The 22,284-nt window shown below is 44.8% G+C and overlaps 1 protein-coding gene across 4 annotated transcripts in view; it reads left to right on the top strand.

Moving 5' to 3' along the window:
- Positions 1–22,284, top strand: part of SLCO5A1 (solute carrier organic anion transporter family member 5A1) — a 300,426-nt gene that overhangs the window by 139,349 nt on the left and 138,793 nt on the right. For 2 of the 4 annotated variants that reach the window (XR_012378229.1, XM_073892869.1), the window contains exon 3: positions 6,836–8,228. The exons of 1 other annotated variant lie outside the window; for it this stretch is intronic. Coding sequence is in view for 2 of the 3 variants with exons in the window: in XM_073892869.1 (XP_073748970.1) it covers positions 7,322–8,228 (907 nt within the window). In the remaining variant the exon portion in view is untranslated. The remainder of the gene's footprint in view (positions 1–6,835; positions 8,229–22,284) is intronic. One more of the 4 variants, XM_073892870.1, reaches the window with a different exon arrangement.

The raw sequence follows: 22,284 nt of genomic DNA, 5'->3' as shown, positions 1-22,284 counted from the left end.
GAGAGAGAGCATGTGTGCACAAGTGGGAGGGGCAGAAGTAGAGTGAAAGAATCTCAAGCAGACTCCCCCCTGAGTGTAGCGACCAAGGCGGGGCTCTATCCCATGACCCAGAGATCACAACCTGAGCCCACAATCTGAGTGGGAACTAAGAGTTGGACACCTAACGGACTGTACCACCTAGGCTCCCCAAGAGACTTCTGCTTTAGAGAGGCAAGTTGAGAGCAAGGCAGAGGGACCTCAAACTGTGGATGAGTGAGCCATAATTTAAAAGCCAACTATCTATTGTATTAATCTTGGCCCAATGTAGGACAGGGAAATCACTCTGGGCTTTTGGCAGAAAGGGATTCACTACAGAAAGATACGTGCTTAGAAAATCTCTGGAAGGGTTGGATAAATGATCTGTAGATTGGGTGACCAGGAATGACTCTTAGAACATTATATATCTGTTCTACCAGGCAAACTCGTACAGCTGCCACAGTGTGGGGGAGGAACAGGTGGGTGTGGAAATCAAAGGCCTTCCTAGGTGTATTCTCTTCAGGAGACCCTCCAGTGGCTGGATTCGGAGATCCAATGCTGCAACTCCCTTTCAACATCCACAAGCTGGAGTTTGGACAACTGAATAGTGAAGCAGAAAAATAACATGTCTCTATGACCTGCTTGCTGGCATAAGACAGCCAAAAAGGATGTGGCCCGTGACTCATTCTGCCTTCCAAAACTCACAGGAATGCTTCAGTTCTTATCCAGAACCCGATCAGCAAGGGAGTCTGGGAAATGTGTGTTTTGTTTTGTTTTTTGTTTGTTTTTTTAGCTTTCTAGACTCTGTGATTCAAGAAAAACAGAATATAGGGACTGCACATTGAGTGTTAAGCATATCTAACACAGTTTCATTTCATTTTATCCCTTGTATTTATTTTCCTTTATTAGTCTTTAGTTCAGACCTTGACCCAACTTGTCTACAGATTGTAAGGGAAGCTAATATCTGGAAATTGCTTGGCTCCTTTAGAGGGTGACAGTATGTCCAGGTGTTCATGGGACTGTGGTCTGGGACCACGACCGGAGCCGAAGGCAGACACTCTACCAACTGAGCCACCCAAGTGCCCGTCAGACACTCCTTTAGCACTTGCAAACCATAGGGCTGGAGTGACTGCCTCCATTCACTGGACCCCAGGGCCAAATCTGTTTCCTCTTCTGTTTCACCCAGCTTGAAATTTACTTCTAAGGAAGGGTATAAATGTCAAGTTGTGTTAAGAGTTTACCTTTTAACCTTACAGTTAACAATACTGTATTGTGTATCTGAAAGTTGCTAAGAGAGTATATCTTAAAAGATCTCATCATGAGAAAAAAAAATTTATAACCACGTGTGGTGATGGATGTTAACTGGTCTTATCATTGCAATTATTTCACAATATATACATATGTCAAACCATTATGTTGTACATCTTAAAAATGTTATATCAATTCTATCTCACTAAAAATAAAATTAAGTTAAAAAATTAAAAAAATAGGAAGAAAACAGTTATATCATAAATTACTTTTTTGACCTAAGAAGAGAGATGTAATTTAAATATGTCACAAAGGCTAATATTCTGGATACCTCTTCAGGGTCTGTGAATAAAGCTGTATTTCAATATTAAAAAAAAAGGTTAACTAAAACATACAATTTGTCCCTTCTTAAGCAACTGGCAACTGTTTATTAGCCCAGAAAGTATTCTGGACCAAATTCCAGTTCTTGTGTCTGGGAGACTTCCAAAGTGCGCCTTAAATTTTAAGGAGGGGGAGCCTGGGTGGCTCAGTTGGTTAAGCAACTGCCTTCGGCTCAGGTCATGATCCTGGAGTCCCAGGATCGAGTCCCACATCGGGCTCCCTGCTCGGCGGGGAGTCTGCTTCTCCCTCTGACCCTCCCCCCTCTCATGTGCTCTCTCTCTCTCATTCTGTCTCAAATAAATAAAATCTTTAAAAAAAAAAATTTTAAGGAGGAAGGGAAGGGAGTGAATAAAAGGCTCCCTTCTCCTTTCCCTGTTCCATTCTCCAGTGCAGCCAGATTTTAAGCCCATGGAATGCCACAGGTAATTCCAAACGCTACCTTCTTATTATATGAAGGTTGGGAAAAGAGCAACTTATGTGTAAATTCGACTGATTAATGACTTAGAAGAAGCATCAGCAAGCTGGAAATTGGAACAGCGTCTATCCCCATACACCTAACAAGGGAGGCATCCTAGTTCAGGCAATTGTACCCATTCATATTATGTGAAAGAGCCATGGGTATACCAGAATACCGTGATCTGAATCCATTTCTTTCAGTGAATCTGAAGATGAGGGCTGATGGAGACACAACTGGCCTTTTCCAAAGTCATACTTAACTATGGAAGGGAAAGTGAAAGAAATGTCTCTTGCTAAATGTTTTCTTCTTGTTTCCTATATGGAGAGCTAATTGGACCTTTTAAATTCTGTCTATAAATCATGATCTTTCTATTGGGGCAATAAAAAAATCTATAGGTTTTTAGAGTTGTTTCTAGTTTAACTATGGTAATTGACCATGAATAAACTCAGCATGTACCAGGGACATGATTCTTTGACTTTTCAGCAGGGAAACCCTCTGCTGGCACCAAGTGCAACAGACTGAATTTGCTGAAGGACAACTGATGTCTGGGGCTGGGGCCGAAATGAGAGAATGGGCCAAAGACCTTAGAAGGATGTCACAGGAGGCAGATCGAATCTGTTTGGCTCCAGAATACGCTCAGAGGAGTATTTAGGTACAAGAAGTGATGCATATTTTTGCCCACCTTACCAACAGTAGGGGACTAAAATCCAGGCAGGGGTGGTAGCTGGAGTCATTTGGCCTGTTTGTGGAAAAGTAGCAGTGGGCTTGATGGAGATCTCAGGAGGAGTGGATAGTAGCAAGGGATGAGGAAATGAATATATTTGCTATATTTGCCCCGTTTGTTTGGTCATCTGGAAGCTGCCAGGAGATTATTGCTGTCTCAACACGAACGTCAAACACACACTAACCGTCCTTTGGTGTCAGCTGGCGATTTTGTTCTCTAAGGATTAACTGTGAGTGGTAGTTGTTGGACTAAAGTGAGATGATTAACAGATACAAGGTGCACTGAAAAGTGAAGCTGCTGTATGATTATGAGAGCGAGTATAGAGTCAGAGTCAAGAGCATGAGCTTAAGGAGCACACGGGTTCCACAGACTAGCTGTGCACCCTCCCCAACTTACTTAATGTCTCTACACTCTACTTGTCATGTCTGTAAAGTGCAGCCAGTGCTCTCATTGGATAAGGCCAAGGCTCAGTTAAGTGGCTTTGTCATGACAGCAGTGGCCTGCATAGATATGGCAGTTGTAGAAGGCAATCCCCTTCCTTCATTAGGTCACCATCTCCCTCTCTCAAAGTTCAGCAGTGTCCTCCTACCTGCTACAGCTAATGGGCTCTTTTCAGTTATCCTTTCTGACTTCTCCACAGCTGTTCACGCATCTGAGAACTCCTTAAAGTTTTCTGCTGCTGTGGTTTCTGTGACCTCTGGTTCTTCACATACCTCTCTGACCATTGCTTCTAATCGCCCTTCTTAGCTCCCCCCCCCTTTTCTTTGACTGTGGTGTCCCCCGGGGCCCTGTCCTTATTAGCCTTCCTCTGCTCAGTCTGCCTGGTCTTCCTTATTCTACCTGCTGCCACCTTTGGGCTGATCACTCTTAATTCACATCCCTGGTCCAAACTTCCTGTATGTCATCTATCAGAATAGGTTATGGGACACGTATACTTGGCTGTCAAAATCAACACCATCTGAGAGGAGAACCATTTTTCTCCCAAGAGCATGCTTCTCCTCCTGTGCTTTTGTTGGGCATCATCCACCCAGTCACTCAGCAATGAAACTTGAGAGACATCTTACGATGGACCGTTTTCTCATCTTCCAGATTATACTGGCCTCCAGGTCTGGCCACTTCTACCTTCTCATTGTGTGTGTGTGTGTATATATATATATGTTTTAAGATTTTATTTATGTATTTGACAGAGAGAGACACAGCGAGAGAGGGAACACAAGCAGGGGGAGTGGGAGAGGGAGAAGCAGGCTTCCCGCCGAGCAGGGAGCCCAACGTGGGGCTCGATCCCAGGACCCTGGGATCATGACCTGAGCCGAAGGCAGATGCTTAACCGACTGAGCCACCCAGGCGCCCCCTTCTCATTGTATATTTAAGCGATTGCCTCCTCTCCATGTTCTTGCCACTGCTCATCACATTCTGTCTAGAGATTGCTTCCAAACTCCCCTCTGTGCCTGCAGTGGGGCCTCCATTCTCCCACCACTGCCAGAACAGCTTTGTGGTGAGCAAGTCAGAATGTCACTGGCCCTTCAGTTCTGACAGCACACAACCTGTGAAGCCCTTGCTGACCTTTTCCACTCTGCCACCCTTGCCCTCCAGTCCTCTGCTCCATCCCTGCGATCTCCCTGCGGCTCCTCTACCTACTAACTTGGAGCACCATGCCCCATGCTCTTGCACTTGCCTTTCCTTCTGCCTGGAAATGAAGATGGAATAGGTTAATGGATATTAGGTTTTTCCGGGGGCATCCTGTATCGAACTTATCTTGTTGTTTTAGGCTACTTACGGGGTATTTCTTCCACAAGACAGACGTTTCCTCTGTCCAGGGACCCTGTCCCGTTCATCTTTGGTCCCCAGAACCTACGCTGGTACCTAGACATTGTGAGTGCCCACGGCACGGAAAAACGAACAGAAATAACCTTTTTTATTTATTTATTTATTTTTATTCCGAGTGGGCTCTCTGGCTCAGCAGCTGACTTTTTCCGAGACCTGCTCCCTCGGGGCCTCAGTGATCCTCCGTCTCCCCCACCGCGCAGGTGAAGGGCAGCAGGGCGGCTCGCTGCCTTCGGGCCGGGCTGGGCGGGCGCCCGCGCGCCTGCGCCCTCTGCTGCTCCGCTCCGGGCGCGTTCTCTGTGTGCGTGTGTCTAGAGAGGAGAGGCTTGGGTGACAAGCGCGGGGTGGGGGTAAGAGTTCAGCCTGACTCACAGTCTCATTCACTGATTTCTCCGCCGCTGGACAGAAGCTGCCACCCCAGGCGGCTCCCAACTACTCCCGCACCTCCACAGTTCTCACTTCCCGCCGCTCCACTCTCAAGCCAGACATTCTGACCGACAGACTCACGAGTGAGTAGCGGCGGCTTGAGCGCCCGGGCTGCACGGCGAGGTGTCCTCCCGCGGGTTGTGTGTGCGTGCGTGTGCTTGTGTGTGTGAGTGTGTGTGTGTGTGTGTGTGTGTGCGCGCGCGCGCGCAGGGGTGTCCCTGGGACTCCACGCCGGGCCGGAGAGCTCTCTGCCAGGAACCGTGTGTCTCTCCGAGCCGGCGCTGCGGTGTGGGTGCCCGCGCAGGCAGCGGTTCGGCGGCCCCCGGAGCGCGGAGGGAGTTTGCCGGGATTCCCCGGCTCGCCGCGCGGCCGCCCGTGGGGTTCCCCGGGAAGGCGCCTGGGCAGGGAGGCGGCGGGGAAGCCCGGGCTGTGAGCGGCTGGCAGGCCGGGAATCTGGGAGCAGGTCTGGCCCCGCAGAGCCGAGGGAGCCGCCGGAGCGACCGCCCTGGCCGCCCAGCCTCTCCGTCTTTCTCCCTTACCCTTCCTCCTTTCTTCCCTCAGCAGCATCACAAAAGCGCGAAATGAAACCCAGTGCAGCGAAGTCCGGCTCTCGTCTCCCACCTGGTGCACATCACCCCGGGCGGGAGGAGTGGGAGTGCGCGAGATTAGGGGCGGGGGCTTACCCCGGGGACACACCTGTTTTCGCCTCTCGCTGAATACGATCTGGATGCAGGATCGCGCGAGGGGTTCTGACACATACTCCCGGGTGTGTATGTGTGTGCGTGCGTATGTGTGCGCGCGCGCGCACGCACCCCGGGCCCACGCTCGCGGGGTGCGCTCGGTTGCACACCTCTCCCGCGGCCCGCTGGGGCCAAGACTGCTCGGTGGGCGCCTAGCGAGCTCTGTGACAGCGTGCCGGCATCTCTTTGTTTGGTTGTTGCTTCCCCACCCCTCCGCAAAGCAAACTGATTTTCGGTTTCGCGTGACACTGCGCGCTGGGACTTAGTGTGGGCCGCAGCCTCAAATGCCCCTGGTATTTGAAATTGAATAGTTCTTTCGGGCTGGGGGGTTATTTTTAGTGTTGTGAATAAAGAGGCTAGCACGTTGACCTTTTTGCGGCTGCTTTGGGCTTTGCATACGTGTCTCTAATTGATGAAGCAGACGGATTCGCATCCAGTCGCACACACGTGCTTGCGCACAAGTGTGTACACACATTTCTACACACGTAGCTTTACCCCCTTCTTTTCTTTTTTCTTTTTTAAATCGGTACTAGGAATGTACTGTGTTTGTAAAAAAAGAAAAACAACAACAAAAAAACCCCCAAACCCCAAAACAAAAACAAAAACAAAAAAACTTTCCTTTGTTCTTTTGGGCATTTTCTATTTTGAGTAATGGAGTAGGAGTACCAAAAGGTTGCAATTAGTTCACTCGAATAAAAGACACTGCCTCTGAGTCAGCGCTGCCAAGTTGATAATTATTAACATATAAAAGCACATGCTCTGTTTAAGGCAAAAGGGGCGGGGCGAGGGCAGGTCCACGGTAGACAATGAGGGAGGGTCTCTGCCGACCGCCTGCTGCTTATTGTTCGGGCACTAGAGGCTGCAGCCCGCAGCCGCCTCCTCCTCCGGGGTTTCGCTCCTCGCTCGTCCCTCGGTCCCATATGGGACCGTCCGAGTCACCCCCCGCTGGTCCCCGGGGCGCCGGGACGCCAGCCCCAGCCGCAGCCGCCCTTCGCTGACCGCCCTCTCTCTGCTTTGCAGGTTGGCATCTTTGCGCGCGAGGGTGTCGCAAGCCGAGGCGGCGAGGACAGGGCGCCTCTGGCCCAGCCAGCCGGGCGGTATGCGGCGCGGGCAACAGAGCTAAGCGCCCCCACGCTGGGCACGGGGCGTACTCGCTCCAGGCGGCGGGCCGAGCGGCGGCGGCGGAGGGGATGCGCCCAGGACGCGCAAGGCTCCTGCTGCGAGCTACCGCCCCGAGGTGGACCCCAAGCAGGGCTCATCGCAGGACCGCGCGGACCCCTGCCCCCCGGGGCACGCGGCTGCGGAGCCTCGGGGCCGCATCTGCGGTCAGGATGCCCTGGGTGCCTCTCTGCTGGTGAGGATGCCCTGCTGCGCGGCTCAGCGTCCCCAGCCCCGGTCCCTGGTGGGCACGACTGAGTGGGCCCGACTTCGGCCCCTCGTGCTGGTCGATGAAAAGCGCCGGAGTCCCTGAGTGCGATCAGCGATCGAATCTGAGTTCTAAGAGCCATGGACGAAGGCACCGGGCTGCAGCCCCAGGCGGGAGAGCAGCTGGAAGCACAAGCCACAGTAGGAGCTGTCCAAGAGAAGTGCGAACCAGAGACCTTTCGGTCCAAGAGTTTACCGGTCCTGAACAGCGCCTCCTGCCGGCCAGACCTGAGTCCTGCGCGTGCAGGAGCCAAGCCCGCCATCGGTTCTTTGGGCCGTCAGGAGTTGAAACCAGGCCCAAGCGGGTTGGCCCCCAGTCCCTCCGCTCCTTCCACTTCGGCGGAGATGGCAGGGCTCATGGAATGTAACCACAGGGTGGAAGTCAGCAAAGCCGTGTCGGTGTCCTCCACTTTGGCCACGCTCCAGGGGAGAAGGTGCCTCTATGTGGTCCTCACTGATTCCCGTTGCTTCCTGGTTTGCATGTGCTTTCTGACCTTCATCCAGGCGTTAATGGTCTCTGGGTACCTGAGCAGTGTCATCACCACCATCGAAAGGCGCTACAGTCTGAAGAGTTCCGAGTCGGGGCTGCTGGTCAGCTGCTTTGACATTGGGAGCCTGGTGGTGGTGGTGTTCGTCAGCTACTTTGGCGGCCGGGGTCGGAGGCCCCTGTGGCTAGCGGTGGGTGGACTTTTCATTGCCGTTGGGGCTGCCCTCTTTGCTTTACCTCACTTCATCTCGCCTCCCTACCAGATCCAAGAGTTGAATGCCTCGGCCTCCAACGATGGCCTGTGTCAGAATGGCAACTCCACGGCGCCTTCCGAACCTCCCACCTGCCTGAAGGATTCAGGAGGAAATAATCATTGGGTCTATGTGGCTTTATTCATTTGCGCACAGATTCTCATTGGAATGGGTTCCACACCTATTTATACCTTGGGACCAACCTACTTAGATGACAATGTCAAGAAAGAAAACGCATCCTTGTACCTAGGTAAGACTTTCCTGTCTTCTCAAATAAGCTTGAACTCACCAGTGAAAAGGAAACACTTCCACATTTCCCAGGAGATTACACACACACACACACACACACACACACAAACACACACACACACACACACTCTATAGGATCTCATATATATCTCACTATACATATATATAGCATATATGTTATATATATATTGCATGTATATTTTAAGCATTAAGCTTCAGTTTATTTTATGTTTTTATGTTTTAATCTTAGTGTGGTATGTTTTAGTTTGGAAGAGAATCCAAACAGCAGAGAGGTCTGTGGGCTAATCGTCAGACTCACACTTCACACTCTTTTCCCAAGTAATACAAACTTTTAACCATGGGGTCATGCTTCTTCCTCTTGCTGCCTGCCTTTGTAAAAACTTTATCAAGTTTATCTTCTAATGGCTGTTCTTCTAGAAAGTTCAGGAAGGAATAGAAGTACCTGGTGTGTAGAGTGAAGTCTTGGATTATTTACTGCTTTCATCTCCTGCTGCTTCTCATTCTTGTCCCCTACAGCAGGGCTAATGGAGTACCCAGACTACATACAAGATGCTTTGCTGTCTTCATACCTGTATTTCTTCATATCACCTGCATCACCATTAAACAAAACAAAATAAAACAAAAAACAAACCTTGAGTGATATCAAATGACTAGGTTATCTTTATGCAGAAGCAAGATCAGAAGTTGTAAAGTTAGGGCGCCTGGGTGGCTCAGTTGGTTAGGCGACTGCCTTCGGCTCAGGTCATGATCCTGGAGTCCCGGGATCGAGTCCCACATCGGGCTCCCTGCTCAGCAGGGAGTCTGCTTCTCCCTCTGACCCTCTTCCCTCTCGTGCTCTCTATCTCTCATTCTCTCTCTCTCAAATAAATAAATAAAATCTTAAAAAAAAAAAAGAAGTTGTAAAGTTAACCCAAAGCTATTTTTATTGCTGGTTGAAGACCCTTAAGTACATGAACTTGGTAGCAAGTGGCTCTTGGCTTTGGTGATTTGACTTGCATGAATCAGCTCCTGTGAACAGGGGGTGTTTGGGTTAAATAGAGGGTGCTAATATGAGGCCAGGCAGTCATTGTGGCAGGTAAGAAAATGTAGTTCCTAGAAATCTGTGTGGTTGTCAGCACCTCCCTGTACTAGCTGCCCCTTCAAAATTGAGCTTTTAAAGTATGGATTTGAACCGTTGAAAAGGGTGAATAGCAGTCATGCTAGATGAGATCTTTGGTTTTCTATCTTTCTATACTGGAGTCCAACTAAAAGAAGAGAAAGGATTGTACTTTATAAAAAATAGTAAATAAGCAAATACCAGTTATACTTATCATTTCATTAGCCATGCGCTGATAGCCACACCATCTTTGGTGTGGGAAAGGACACACTCACGTCTTTGGTGTGGCGAGGTTTCAAAGGACAGTGAAAATGATACCCTGCTAAGAGGGCTCTGCTCTTTCCTCAGCACATCTGCTGTCCCCAGAATCCATTGTAGAGGGTGTCTGAGCCATGTAGTCCCCAGTTACTGGCCCAAATGCATCAGGACAAGAGTTTTATAATTTATTTTTATTATTAAATGCAAGAGAAAGAAATTTTCATTCAGGGCAGAGAGCACTAGTTTGCTTGTTACTTTGCCTGCTTGTTTTCTAACATTTATTACAAGAAATTTTCAAACATACAGAAAATTTGAAACAGTCAATGAACACCAATATTTCCACCACCTAGACTCAGTAACTGTTCATTTTGTCATATTTGCTTTATCAACCTGTGTGTGTGTATGTATGTATGTAATATATTGTTTTGGGTGGGGGGGGCTAAGCCCTTCGAAAGTAATTCTAGACATCCCTAGGTTTCAGCATGTATCTTACAAAAATAAGATTTTTTACATACGTACAGGAACTTTAACATGCTAAGTTCATAATCGTTCCCTAATATCATCAAACATCCAGTCCATATTCAAATTTCTTCGATTGTCCCCTCAACGTCTTTGATAACTATATATTTTTCAAACCAGGAAGGAGGCAATCAAGATTCTCAGACATTGCATTTGGCCACTAACCTTTTTAGGGGTTTTATCATCTAGAAAAGTACCTCAACTTTTTTTTTTCTTTTTTCATCATACAGACTTTTTGAAGGGACAAGGCTAGTTGATTTGCAGAATGTTCTACATTCTGGATTTATCTGATTATTTCCTTGTGGTGTCACTCACCTTGTCCTCCATCCCCTATATTTCTTGTATCCTGCAAGTTCAGTCTAAAGGTTTGAATAGATTCAGACAAACATTTTTGGTCAGACTACTTCAAGGTAATGCTCTGTGTTTTACGTTACACACATCTGGCCATTTGTTAGTGATGTTAAGTTTAATCACTTGGTTGAGTGGGTGATTGCTAGGTCTTCCCATTGTAAACATGCATTTCTCCCTTTGAAAATAATAAGTGATCTTTAGAATGATAACTTGACTGTAAATATCCTCATTGTTATTCTTATTTTTGCTGATCTCTGCCTCCATTTACTTTGAAAACTTAGATCTCCCTTCCACCCCATTTCTTGGATACCATTCACACAAATTTGCTTCATCAAAAACACAGGTAGGGGGCGCCTGGGTGGCTCAGTTGGTTAAGCGACTGCCTTCGGCTCAGGTCATGATCCTGGAGTCCCAGGATCGAGTCCCGCATCGGGCTCCCTGCTCAGCGGGGAGTCTGCTTCTACGTCTGACCCTCTTCCCTCTCGTGCTCTCTATCTCTCATTCTCTCTCTCTCAAATAAATAATAAAATAAAATCTTTAAAAAAAAAAACACACACACAGGTAGGGCCATACACAAAGGGAGAGCATCCGCTAGTGAAAGCCCTGAGATTTAACTTTTCTAGTCGGGGTTGCCCACTGAGAAGAAACACAGCAGGTCCTGGGTACTGTGCTACTTTTGGGAAGACTGAAAATGAGACCGAGTCCCAGCGCCTGAAGAGCTTCCAGTGTAATAAAGAAACTACTGGCAATTTAAGGGAGGAGTGTGAAGTGGGAGAAGTTTATACAAATGGTATTTGCTTTTTCCTTCCTCCTCCTCCTCTTTTGAAAAAATCTTTGATGAAGGCCTTAGGACACATTCTTTGGGAAACTCAAGAGAATTCTCCTTTATATTAAATGGACCTCAGTAAAAGCTACAGTGGTTTGAGTACCAGAAATCTTGCCTGTACTACTTTATTTCATGTTCTCAATGACCTCAGGAGATGGGATTGTTTTCCCTATTTCAAGGATGAGGAAACTGAAGGTCAGTGAGTTTGAGTGACTTGCTTAAGGGCTTCAAACCCACACATCTCTGACTCCAGAGCCCTTGAGCTTCCCTCCCCACTGCATGCTTTTTTGGCAAGAGGCTCTGAGAGCCAACTGAAATCACGGGCTGTGCCGTGTTCAGCACAGTTCTGAGAATGGTACAGAAGGGTGCAGAACTGGCCGACAGTTATCAAACACAATCAAAACAAGATCCTTCTTAAACCTTTTCAAGGAGGTTTTATAGGTAGCCTCCGTATAAATTCAAATGAGAGAGACTACTAAGTTATTCTTAGAACGTGAGAGTTGTTAACCTATTATGGTGGGGCATTTTTTCTAATAAATAACTGGTTCAGGCTCTTTGTTATTTTCCACGAAAGTGTTCTATATTACCTTTTTTCACTCTCCACTCCTTTCTTCATCTGTCAGTCTTTCTAGTTTCGCGTTATCACCATAGAAGAAAAGATAAAAGCAGGTAGCAGGTTCATAATTGTAGGCACAAACAAATATCTGAATTAACATTAAAGTCATTGAAATGGAATGTAAATGTATGTCTTAATCTTTTGAATGTTTGATGTTAACATTCTGGCAGCTTTAACTGTAGAAGAGCTGTGGTCATAGATGAGATACGGCAGCTTTTATACCCACTAAATGCCCTAACTCCTTCTGCAAGGAGAGAGGTTTTGTGTTGACCTGGAGGGTAGAGAAAGCTTTGTAACTACTCAGAAGCAAGGTTAGTAACTAGACCATGATTTGTAATTGTATCTCAAGGGGAGAGAGAAAATGTGGTCCTTTGAGGGCAAGAAATTAATGAACCAACAATGAAATGAGAAAGAATGGCTAACCAGGTGGGAAAAGGGAAAACAAAGGATGCATTTCCAAAATAGAAAACCACAACTCCGATTGAGGGATATTCAGGAGAAGTAATAATTGGCATGGGCTGGCGATGGGCCAGGGAGTGTGGGTGCAACCATTCCACCTTCCTGGCGTGTGCGCCCTGACTTCACGCCACAGATAGGGGGCGGGATTGGCACAGGGCTTTAGAAAGAGCACAAGATGAGGAGGCAGAAGATCTATATTTTAGTCTGGCTCTACCAGTGACTGGGGGTGAGACTTTAGACAGATCCCTTACTGTCTCCCAGCCTCTGTTTCCACATGGAGATTAGGACATTTGTTTCCCTCACTGTAATATTTTGAGGACCAAATGGGATTACATGTGTGCAAGCATTCTGCCAACTGTAAGAGGCAGCACTCTGCTCTGTTCAAGTGGAATTCAAACTCATCCTACAAGAGTGGGCAGAGTGAGGAGGGAGATATTTTACTCTTTCTGCGTATGAAAACCCTTAACCAGATCTTTTTATAGTTGGAAAAAGGAAAGAGACAGTGTGTAGGAAATTAAGACATTGTATAGGAAATCACTCCTTAGAAACATTGTATGGGTAAATTTGATCAGCGTTTCAGCAATGTTATATTTTGATTAATTGAGTTTTCTGAGAATCCAAGCTTTTATTGCCAGCGGTTTCTGCATGTCAGCCTTTGATGGCAATCTTTCTTTGGTATGTGAACATTTATGCAGTGTATATTTGTGTCTGGTGTAACATAGCAAGAGCTCCTTTGAAGTTTGAGGGGGCTCTGTGGTGTCCCAGTTTCACCACTGTGGGTCTTCATTTGCCCACACAGACTGGCAGGACGTTTGGTGAGCGAGGACTGGTCCAAGGACATCCTCAGAAGTAATGTTATCTTAAAATAAATAGCTGGTGGCTTCTCCTTTTTTCTTTCTTTGACATTTCCTCAGTCTTTTGAAAGTACAGTGAGCTTGAAATCAGTTGAGTTCTATTTCATCAAGAATTCATAGTATATGAATATACTATATATATTTGTGCTCTTTCTGAGATATATTGCTCTTTTTGAGTATGAAAGCCCTTCAACCTATCTTGTCTGGCTCTACCAGTGACTGGGGGTGAGACTTTAGACAAATCCCTTACTGTCTCCCAGCCTCTGTTTCCACACAGACAATAGTACATGTCTCCTTCAACATCTTTTTTTATTGTATAGAAAAATCTCGACCAGTTTCTAGCAGTGTTCTATAGAACAGTCTACATCTGTATATGTAAGTATATTCATAATAATAAAAATAATGAAAGATACATGTATGTATCTTTCAGTTCAGTGTTCCCCAAACTGTGTAACCAAGTGTATGTGTGGCTTTGACAAGTTAGGGGTTCATTTATCTTGAGCAACAAGCCAGCTTCCTCTGTTCCTGCCCGGCTCTTCTTAGCAATGGTTCCTATGGCCGAGGCACTGCATGCCTGATCCTCACAGGGAGAAATTGGAGGAGGCAGCCTCTGCTTACTCTCCAGGACATCCCCTTGGCCAGATGGAGTCTCCTGGCCTCTTCTAGCTAACATGATTTTGGGGAGGCAGGTGTTAGGTTTTCCGGTCTGTATGGAAGAGGAAGGCAAGGAAGATGAAGGTGGAGTGAATGCTGAGTGACTTTTGGTTGTAGGAGCCCACCCACCGGTCGTGTTTTTCTTTCTGTCTGAGTAGCCAGAAAATTCAGGACTTTTTTTCCCCTGACCAGTATTAAAACCTACCCTTAGCGGCTTATAGCATTAATTTTCCTGACCTTTTGGTTGGGATTTTGAAAGGGCCCAATAAATAGTACTCTTTCCCGCACTTGAGCTATGAGTTTGTGGAGAAAGAAGTCAAAGGCATAAACTGGGGGCTAAAGTATCACTTCTTTAAACTGATAGAAGTGAGATTGAAGAATGTAGCTCATATCTTTGTGCAGATGGACTTTGTAAGTATCCCACTATTAAACAGACCTACTCGTCCAGCCACAGGCAATGCTGGACCTCAACAGTGCAGCAGCTCTGGGTCTCCCCACGTGGGGTGGGGCCAGGGCTGGGAGCAGCTTGGGTTAAGACTTTATGCCGAGAGGGAGCAGGGCAGAATTTTTACTCCCTGTGTGCATACTCCATCCCAAGAGGCAAAGGGGAGGAGTTGAGCTGAACATCCCAGTTTATTGTAAAAGTCATCCATCACATTAATCTTCCTCTGCTTTCCTGGGGAGGAACAGTATTGGGGCATGGTGGGAGCCAGGAAAAGTCACATCATGTGGAATATATATTCTAAGACTTTTAACTCATTTTTTATTCTCCTTTAATTTTACTTGTCTTGTTTACAATGTGTTCATCTTTGTAAGCCTCATAAAATCCTTCTGGGAAGTAGACTGTGTACAAATCATGAATAAATAAAAAAAAATAATTATCTCCCCTGAAAGCTAATAGGAGGGAGAATGATGATTGAGGGATTTGACGAAATGATCCAAGACACCTGGAGAAATAAGCAGAATGGATGCAGGGCAGAGAGTAAGAACCACGTGGCATCTATGGCCTGTGGCTGTGTCATGTTGGGATGTCAGTGAGTCTCAGCATATACCCGGGGCAGTTAATCTGTGTCAGAACAGGTATGTCTTCTCTACCCTCAGCAATTACTGAATTTGTACCAGCTGCGTGGTGGTAACTTGTGTCCTCTAAGACAAACTAGTCAGTCTAAGATGTTGAGAAACAAACTTCAAAGATTCTAACTGGCAAGCAAAAGGGTTTACTGCATCGCTATGAAAAAGACAGTTGAGCGCACCTTGATCAATTCAGCCCACCTGCAAAGAGAACAGCCTTTTTAGTCATATTTATGCTACAGTTTTGAAACATGATTTTATCGATCTCTCCCCTCCCAGTGCAATGAAGTCTGTTATGCATGCAGTCTGAAACAGCCCTTCTGAAACTTTAATACTGTGTGAATCACCAGGGTTTTTTTTTCCAAATGCAGATTTTGCTTCTGTAAGTCTGGAGTGGGGCCTGGAATTCTGCATTTCTAATACCCTCCCAGGTGAGGTCTGAGGTCTGAGGACCGTGTTTGGAACAGCAGGGGTCTAAAGACCACAGATCTGTGATTCTTTTCACAGGTGGGAAGTTGCTGTCTGGGCTTGGGCGTGGAACCCCTGGGGTCCAGACCAGCTGCTGGCTGAAGTTCTACTTCATCAAGAAGAACCCTACCATCTCTTCCTCATTTGTGAAAGCACGATGTCAGTTTTGGGTATTTCATAAGCTGTGGCTACTGTTTTGAATTCCACAGTCGTGTGACATTGTGATCACTGCTGAGTTTAGTAAGAGAAAGTGACCTTAGACAAATGGTGTTCATTTTGATATTAACCAAAGGAAGCACCACTTTCTTTACTCTCTTCTCCACCCTGAAGGCTCTGTGCTGATGGATTCCTCTGTGTTGGTGGAACTCTGCATGTCAGAGGTATGTCTATGAGCTGTGCAAGCTCAGGTGAGCTCACCTTATGAGACCCCCTAGGTGGGGGAAAAGCAAACATGTACTTGGCTCTGCTTTTTTCTTTCTAAACAATCTAGAAAACTTGGTAGCGAATTGGGAGTTTGATAATAGATAAATGTAAGATCTGAGTATATTGGAAATGGTTTTGAAGAATGAGGATCAGAAGTTTTTCCACTGCAAAGGGTGATCAGACAGAAAAGGGCACAAGCTGGACTGGCTGGCCAAGTTCTCTCTATAGTCAAGTCAGTATGTGTCCTGGAGATCCTCTCATTTAACCCCATTTGTAAAGATAATCATTTGACAGGTGAGGAAGCCTGGACTTCAGGATTAAAGGATTTGTTCTATGTGAAACAATATGGCAACTCCTCCAGAAATTAAAAATAGAACTACTGGATAACCCAACAGCCCCACATCCAGGTGTGTATATATATATCCAAAAGAATTGAAAGCTGGGTCTCAAAGAGATGTTTGCACACCCATGTTCATAGCAGCATCATTCACTATGGCCAGGAAGAGGGAGCAATCCAAGTGTCTATCAACACATGAATCGATAAACAAAAAGTGGTATATGCATACAATAGGATATTATTTGGCTTTAAAAGGAAGGGAAATCCTGACACGTTCATCTACAATATGGATGAATCTTGTGCTAAGTGAAAAGTGAGTGTTTAATATACACCAGGCACTGTGCTAAGTGAAATGTGAGTGTTTAAGATATACCAGGCACTGTGCTAAATGCTTTATCATCTTATTTTATTCTCAGAACAACTTTATGGAGCAGCTACTTTTCTTCTTTTCTATTGTGATAAAAAACACGTAAGACTAAATTTACCATCAACATTTAAAAAATTTTTTTTTTAAGATTTTATTTATTTATTTGAGAGAGAGAGAAGGCACAAGCAGGGGGAGGGGCAGAGGGAGAGGGAGAAGCAGACTGCCTTGCTGAGCAGGGAGCCTGACACGGGGCTCGATCCCAGGACCCTGGGATCAGGACCTGAGCCGAAGGCAGATGCTTAACTGACTGAGCTACCCAGGTGCCCCACCATCAACCTTTTTTTTTTTTTTTCACTTTTTAAATTATTTATTTATCTATCTATCTATTTATTTATTTTAAAGATTTTATTTATTTGACAGAGAGAGAGACAGCGATAGAGGGAACACAAGCAGGGGGAGTGAGAGAGGGAGAACCTTGGGATCATGACCTGAGCCGAAGGCAGACGCTTAATGACTGAGCCACCAGGCACTATTTACTTTTTTTAATACTTTAATAGTAATCTCTATGCCCAGTATGGGGCCTGAACTCATGAGCCTGAAATCGAGTTGCATGCTCTACTGATGGAGCCAGCCAAGTGCCCCTCCATACAGAATTTTAAAAATCTAGTCACATAATTCATTCCTTTTAAGTACTCTTCATTTTGTTTTTTTAACTCAGAAGGCAAAGGGATACTACACGATTAAAGGAAAAACCATGCTTTCTTATTGTACTTTCTAAATTTAATGCAGAGTCTATTTCTGGACTTCCTTTTATCTGTTCTATTCATTGAGTAAGCTAGTCAGGTGCCAGTATCAACATTTTACTCTTTTTGTAACATTTTAATATCTGGTAGGTCTAGTTATCCTGTATGATTCTACTTTTTCACAATATTATGGTTATTCTCATTTTTCCATATGAATGTTACAATCAACTTGTGTAGTTACAAAAACAATCCTGTTATTTTTATTGGAATTTTTATAAACTTACATTTTTCTTTAGGAGATTTATCTTTGGGGCCCCTGGGTGGCTCAGGTCATGATCCTGGGGTCCTAGGATTGAGCTCCGCATCAGGCTCCCTGCGTGGCAGGAAGCCCGCCTCTCCCTCTCCCACTCCCCCTGCTTGTGTTCCCTTTCTCGCCTCCCCTCTGTCAAACAAATAAATAAAATATTAAAAAAAAAAAGAGAGATTCATCTTTATGTTAAAATTTCTTAGACATGGTATGATTTACCATTTAAGGTCTCATTTGTGTCTGTCAGTATTTTAATGTTTTCCTCATCTGTAACTTCTGTACATCTATCTAATTATTCCCATATTTATTTTCCTTCCAGTTTATCTTCAAACCTATTACTTGTTACTTCAATGGACACCCATAGACATATTTCCAAGTAAACTTACCATCTATGAGTGATTTTTACTTCTTTCCCCATTTTTTTCCTAATTATGTTTGATAGTAACCTTGAAAAAAAGCTCTTTTTTAAAAAAAAATAGCGTCATTTCTAGGGTTTCCTCATTAAGCATCACACAGCCTTTTGGAGTAAGACATTTTTAACAGGTTAGGAATGTTGACCCTCAGCAGTTTTAGCAAATGCTGTTTTAGCATGTAGGGAGATTATTCTCTTTTCTCTTTTTAAAAGATTTTATCCATTCACCTGACAGGGAGAGAGACAGCGAGAGAGGGAACACAAGCTGGGGGGGTGGGGGGAAGTGGGAGAGGGAGAAGCAAGCCTCCTGCCGAGCAGGAGCCCAATGCACGGCTAGATCCCAGGACCCTGGGGTCATGACCTGAGCTGAAGGCAGAGGCTTAACAACTGAGCCACCCAGGCACCCCTAGGGAGATTATTCTTGATATATTGTTGAAATAATCTCGGAATGACTTTTCTGTGTTGTATTTTTATGTAACTGTTTATTACATGTATCTATAACATCTTTATGTCCCTAATTTAGCACTTGTACTACTATATATGTAAAACTAAAATGGGAACCCCTACTCTACTCCATCCTTTAATAAAGTAAATCTTTGGGGCACCTGGTTGGATCAGTCGGTTGAGCATCCGACTCTTGATTTTCACTGAAGTTAAGATCTCAGAGTTGTGAGATGGGACCCAGCATCGGGCTCTGTAGGGGCCTAGAGCCTGCTTGAGATTCTCTCCCTCTCCGCCCTGCATTCTCTTTCTCTTGTAGGCCTGTTGAGAGGATTAAGATATGTAGAATGAGTTTACCAATTCTGGCACATCAACATGCAGTAAATGTCAGTGTTGTAGAGTGCCACACATCCTGCAGTATATTTACAGGAATATCCTATCCTGATGTCACATAGGGCTGTCAGACATCGGAGGTCCTGATGGAGGCAGGTTTCTCACTCGGGTAAAGGCATCTGAGAATGCCATACAGACTGTTCACCAGCCACTAATTTTCTCTCTTTAGGAGGACCCAGGATGCCCCACTTTCAAGTCATCCTGGGGCTGCCTCTGTCCAAAGCCCACGCTGTCCCCTCTGCATGTGTCTGGAGCTCTGCCGGGGCGTTCCCGCCAGAGCAGAGGCCACAGGGAAAAAAAAAAGCCCACCATCAACCATTTTTTTTTAAATTTTTTTAAATTTTTTATTGTTATGTTAATCACCATATATTACCTAATTTGTTTTGGTGTAGTGTTCCATGATTCATTGTTTGTTCATAACACCCAGTGCTCCATGCAGAATGTGCCCTCCTCAATACCCATCACCAGCCTAACCCATCCCCCCACCCTCCTCCCCTCCAGAAACCTCAGTTTGTTTTTCAGAGTCCATCATCTCTCCTGGTTCATCTCCCCCTCTGACTTACTCCCCTTCATTCTTCCTCTCCTGCTATCTTCTTCTTTTTCTTTTTTCTTAAAATATGTTGCGTTATTTGTTTCAGAAGTACAGATCTGTGATTCAACAGTCTTACACAATTCACAGCGCTCACCGTAGCACATACCCTCCCCAATGTCTATCACCCAGCCACCCCATCCCTCCCACCCCCGACCACTCCAGCAACCCTCAGTTTGTTCCTGAGATTAAGAATTCCTCATACCAGTGAGGTCATATGATACATGTCTTTCTCTGATTGACTTATTTCACTCAGCATAACACCCTCCAGTTCCATCCACGTCGTTGCAAATGGCAAGATCTCATTCCTTTTGATGGCTGCATAATATTCCATTGTGTATATATACCACATCTTCTTTATCCATTCATCTGTCGATGGACATCTTGGCTCTTTCCACAGTTTGGCTATTGTGGACATTGCTGCTATAAACATTGGGGTGCACGTACCCCTTCGGGTCCCTACATTTGTATCTTTGGGGTAAATACCCAGTAGTGCAATTGCTGGATCGAATGGTAGCTCTAATTTCAACTGTTTGAGGAACCTCCATACTGTTTTCCAGAGGGGTTGCACCAGCTTGCTTTCCCACCAACAGTGTAGGAGGGTTCCCCTTTCTCCACATCCCCGCCAACATCTGTCGTTCCCTGACTTGTTAATTTTAGCCATTCTGATGGGTGTGAGGTGGTATCTCATTGAGGTTTTGATTTGGATTTCCCTGATGCCGAGCGATGTTGAGCACTTAACCATTTTTAAGTGTACAAGTTAGTAGTGTCAAGTATATTCACATTGTTGTGCAAATGATCTCTATATCCATTAAAAATTCTCCCCTATTCTTGGCAAATACCTTCCTACTTTCTGTTTCAACTGTTTTGGCTACTTTAGATACTTCATATGAATAGAATCACACAGTATTTGTTGTTTTGTGACTTGCTTGTTTTGCTTAGCATAATGTCCTTGAGGTCCATTCATGTTGTTGCAAATGGCAAGATCCTGTTCTTTTTTTATGGCTGAATAATATTCCATTGTATACATGTGCTTTTTTTTTTTTTTTAATCCATTCATCTGTTGATGGACATTGGGTTCCTTCCACTTCTTGGCTATTGTGGATAATGCTGCTGTGAATATATCTCTTTGAGATTCTGCTTTCAATTCTTTTGGATATATACCCAGAAATGAGATTGCTGGATCATATAACTCTATTTTTCATTTTTTGAGGTTCCTCCACTCTGTTTTCCATAATGACTGAATCATTTGATGCTCCCACCAAGAGTGCATGAGGGTTTCAACTTCTGTATATACTCACTTTCACTTGTTTTCTTCTGTTCTTTTGATTAGTGGCCATTTTGATGGGTGTGAGTTGATAATCGCATTGTAGTTTTGGTTTGCATTTCCTTAATGGTTAGTGATACTGAACTTTTTATATGTTATTGGCCATTTATATACCTTCTTTGGAGAAATATCTAAATATTTTGCCATTTTTTAATTGGATTATTTTTTATTGTTGATTTGCAGAATTTTCTTATATATTCTGGATATTACCCCTTATCAGATATATGATTTACAATTATTTTGTACTGTTCTATGGGTTAGTTTTTCACTCTGTTGATTGTTTCCTTTCATGTGCAGAAGTTTTAAGGTTTGGTATAGTTTCATTTGTCTGTTTTTTATTGCCTGTGCTTTTGGTGTCGTATCCAAGAAATCATTACCAAATCCAGTGTTGGAATCTTTTTCCCTATATTTTCTTCTTTCTTCTTTTTTTTTAAATTTTTTATTTAAATTCAATTTAGTTAACATATAGTGTATTATTAGTTTCAGGGCCTATGTTTTCTTTTAGGCATTTAATAATTTCAGGCCTTACGTGTAGGTCTTTGATTTGGGTTAATTTTTGCATATGGTGTAAAGTCTGGGTCTATCCAGTTTCCCAGTATCATTTGTTGAACATGGTCTCCTTTCCCTATTGTGCAGTCTTGGTTACCTTGTCAAAATTGGTAGCTACTTTTATATTTTATATATTTATATATTATATATATATATTTATATACATTTTATACATGAGGAAATTTGGATTAAACAGGACACTCAAGGTCATCTCAGAAGTGACAAAACCAGCACCCAAGGTCATCATCCAAAGCCTGAACTCTAAGCATCAACATTGTGGAGAGAGGAGGGGACAGAAAAGTTTATAAACTTCTATTGTGATTTTGGCTGAGTGTCTTAATTTTATTATCTCTAAAGGAGGTGAGGAGGTAAGGCTAGTGGTTTCTTAGATTCTTTTTTTTTTTTTTTAAGATTTTATTTATTTACCCAAAAGAGCACACAGAGGGAGAGGGAGGAGCAGATTCCCCTGAACAGGGAGCCTGATTTGGGACTCGATCCCATGACTCGGAGATCCCCCAGCTCTGAGATCCCATGACTGTGAGATCATGACCTGAGAAGAAGGCAGACATTTAACTGACTGAGCCACCTAGGAGCCCAGTTTCTTTGGATCTTATCACCTCTTAAGTTCTCCAGTTCTGTGTCTTCTCAGCCTGGCTTGATATGGTCTTGTTCTGGAACTTTGTACTCAGGTCCGGAGGGAAGTTGTAGTTTGTTCTGCTTTTCCTTGAGCCATAGAAGCTAGTTTCTTGAGCCCTTCCTCCACCCCCTGTGGCTTGACTGATACCACCATGTGACAGCCATCCTGTGGGAAATCAGGCAAGCCTTAAAAAAAAAAATTATTTATTTATTTTTTAGATTTTATTTATTTGAGAGAGAGAGTGCGTGTGCACACAAGTGTGGGGGGAAGGGCAGAGGGAGGAGAGAGGGGAAGCAGACTCCCCGCTGAGTGGGGAGCCCACCTGGGGGCTCGATCCCA

The sequence above is a fragment of the Callorhinus ursinus genome, unplaced genomic scaffold, assembly GCF_003265705.2.
Source record: "Callorhinus ursinus isolate GAN/ISIS: 27379988/994484 unplaced genomic scaffold, GSC_fseal_2.0 scaffold5, whole genome shotgun sequence".
NCBI lineage: Eukaryota > Metazoa > Chordata > Mammalia > Carnivora > Otariidae > Callorhinus > Callorhinus ursinus.
The sequence above is the reverse complement of the archived record's forward strand: the minus strand, read 5'-3'. Positions and strand labels throughout refer to the sequence as shown.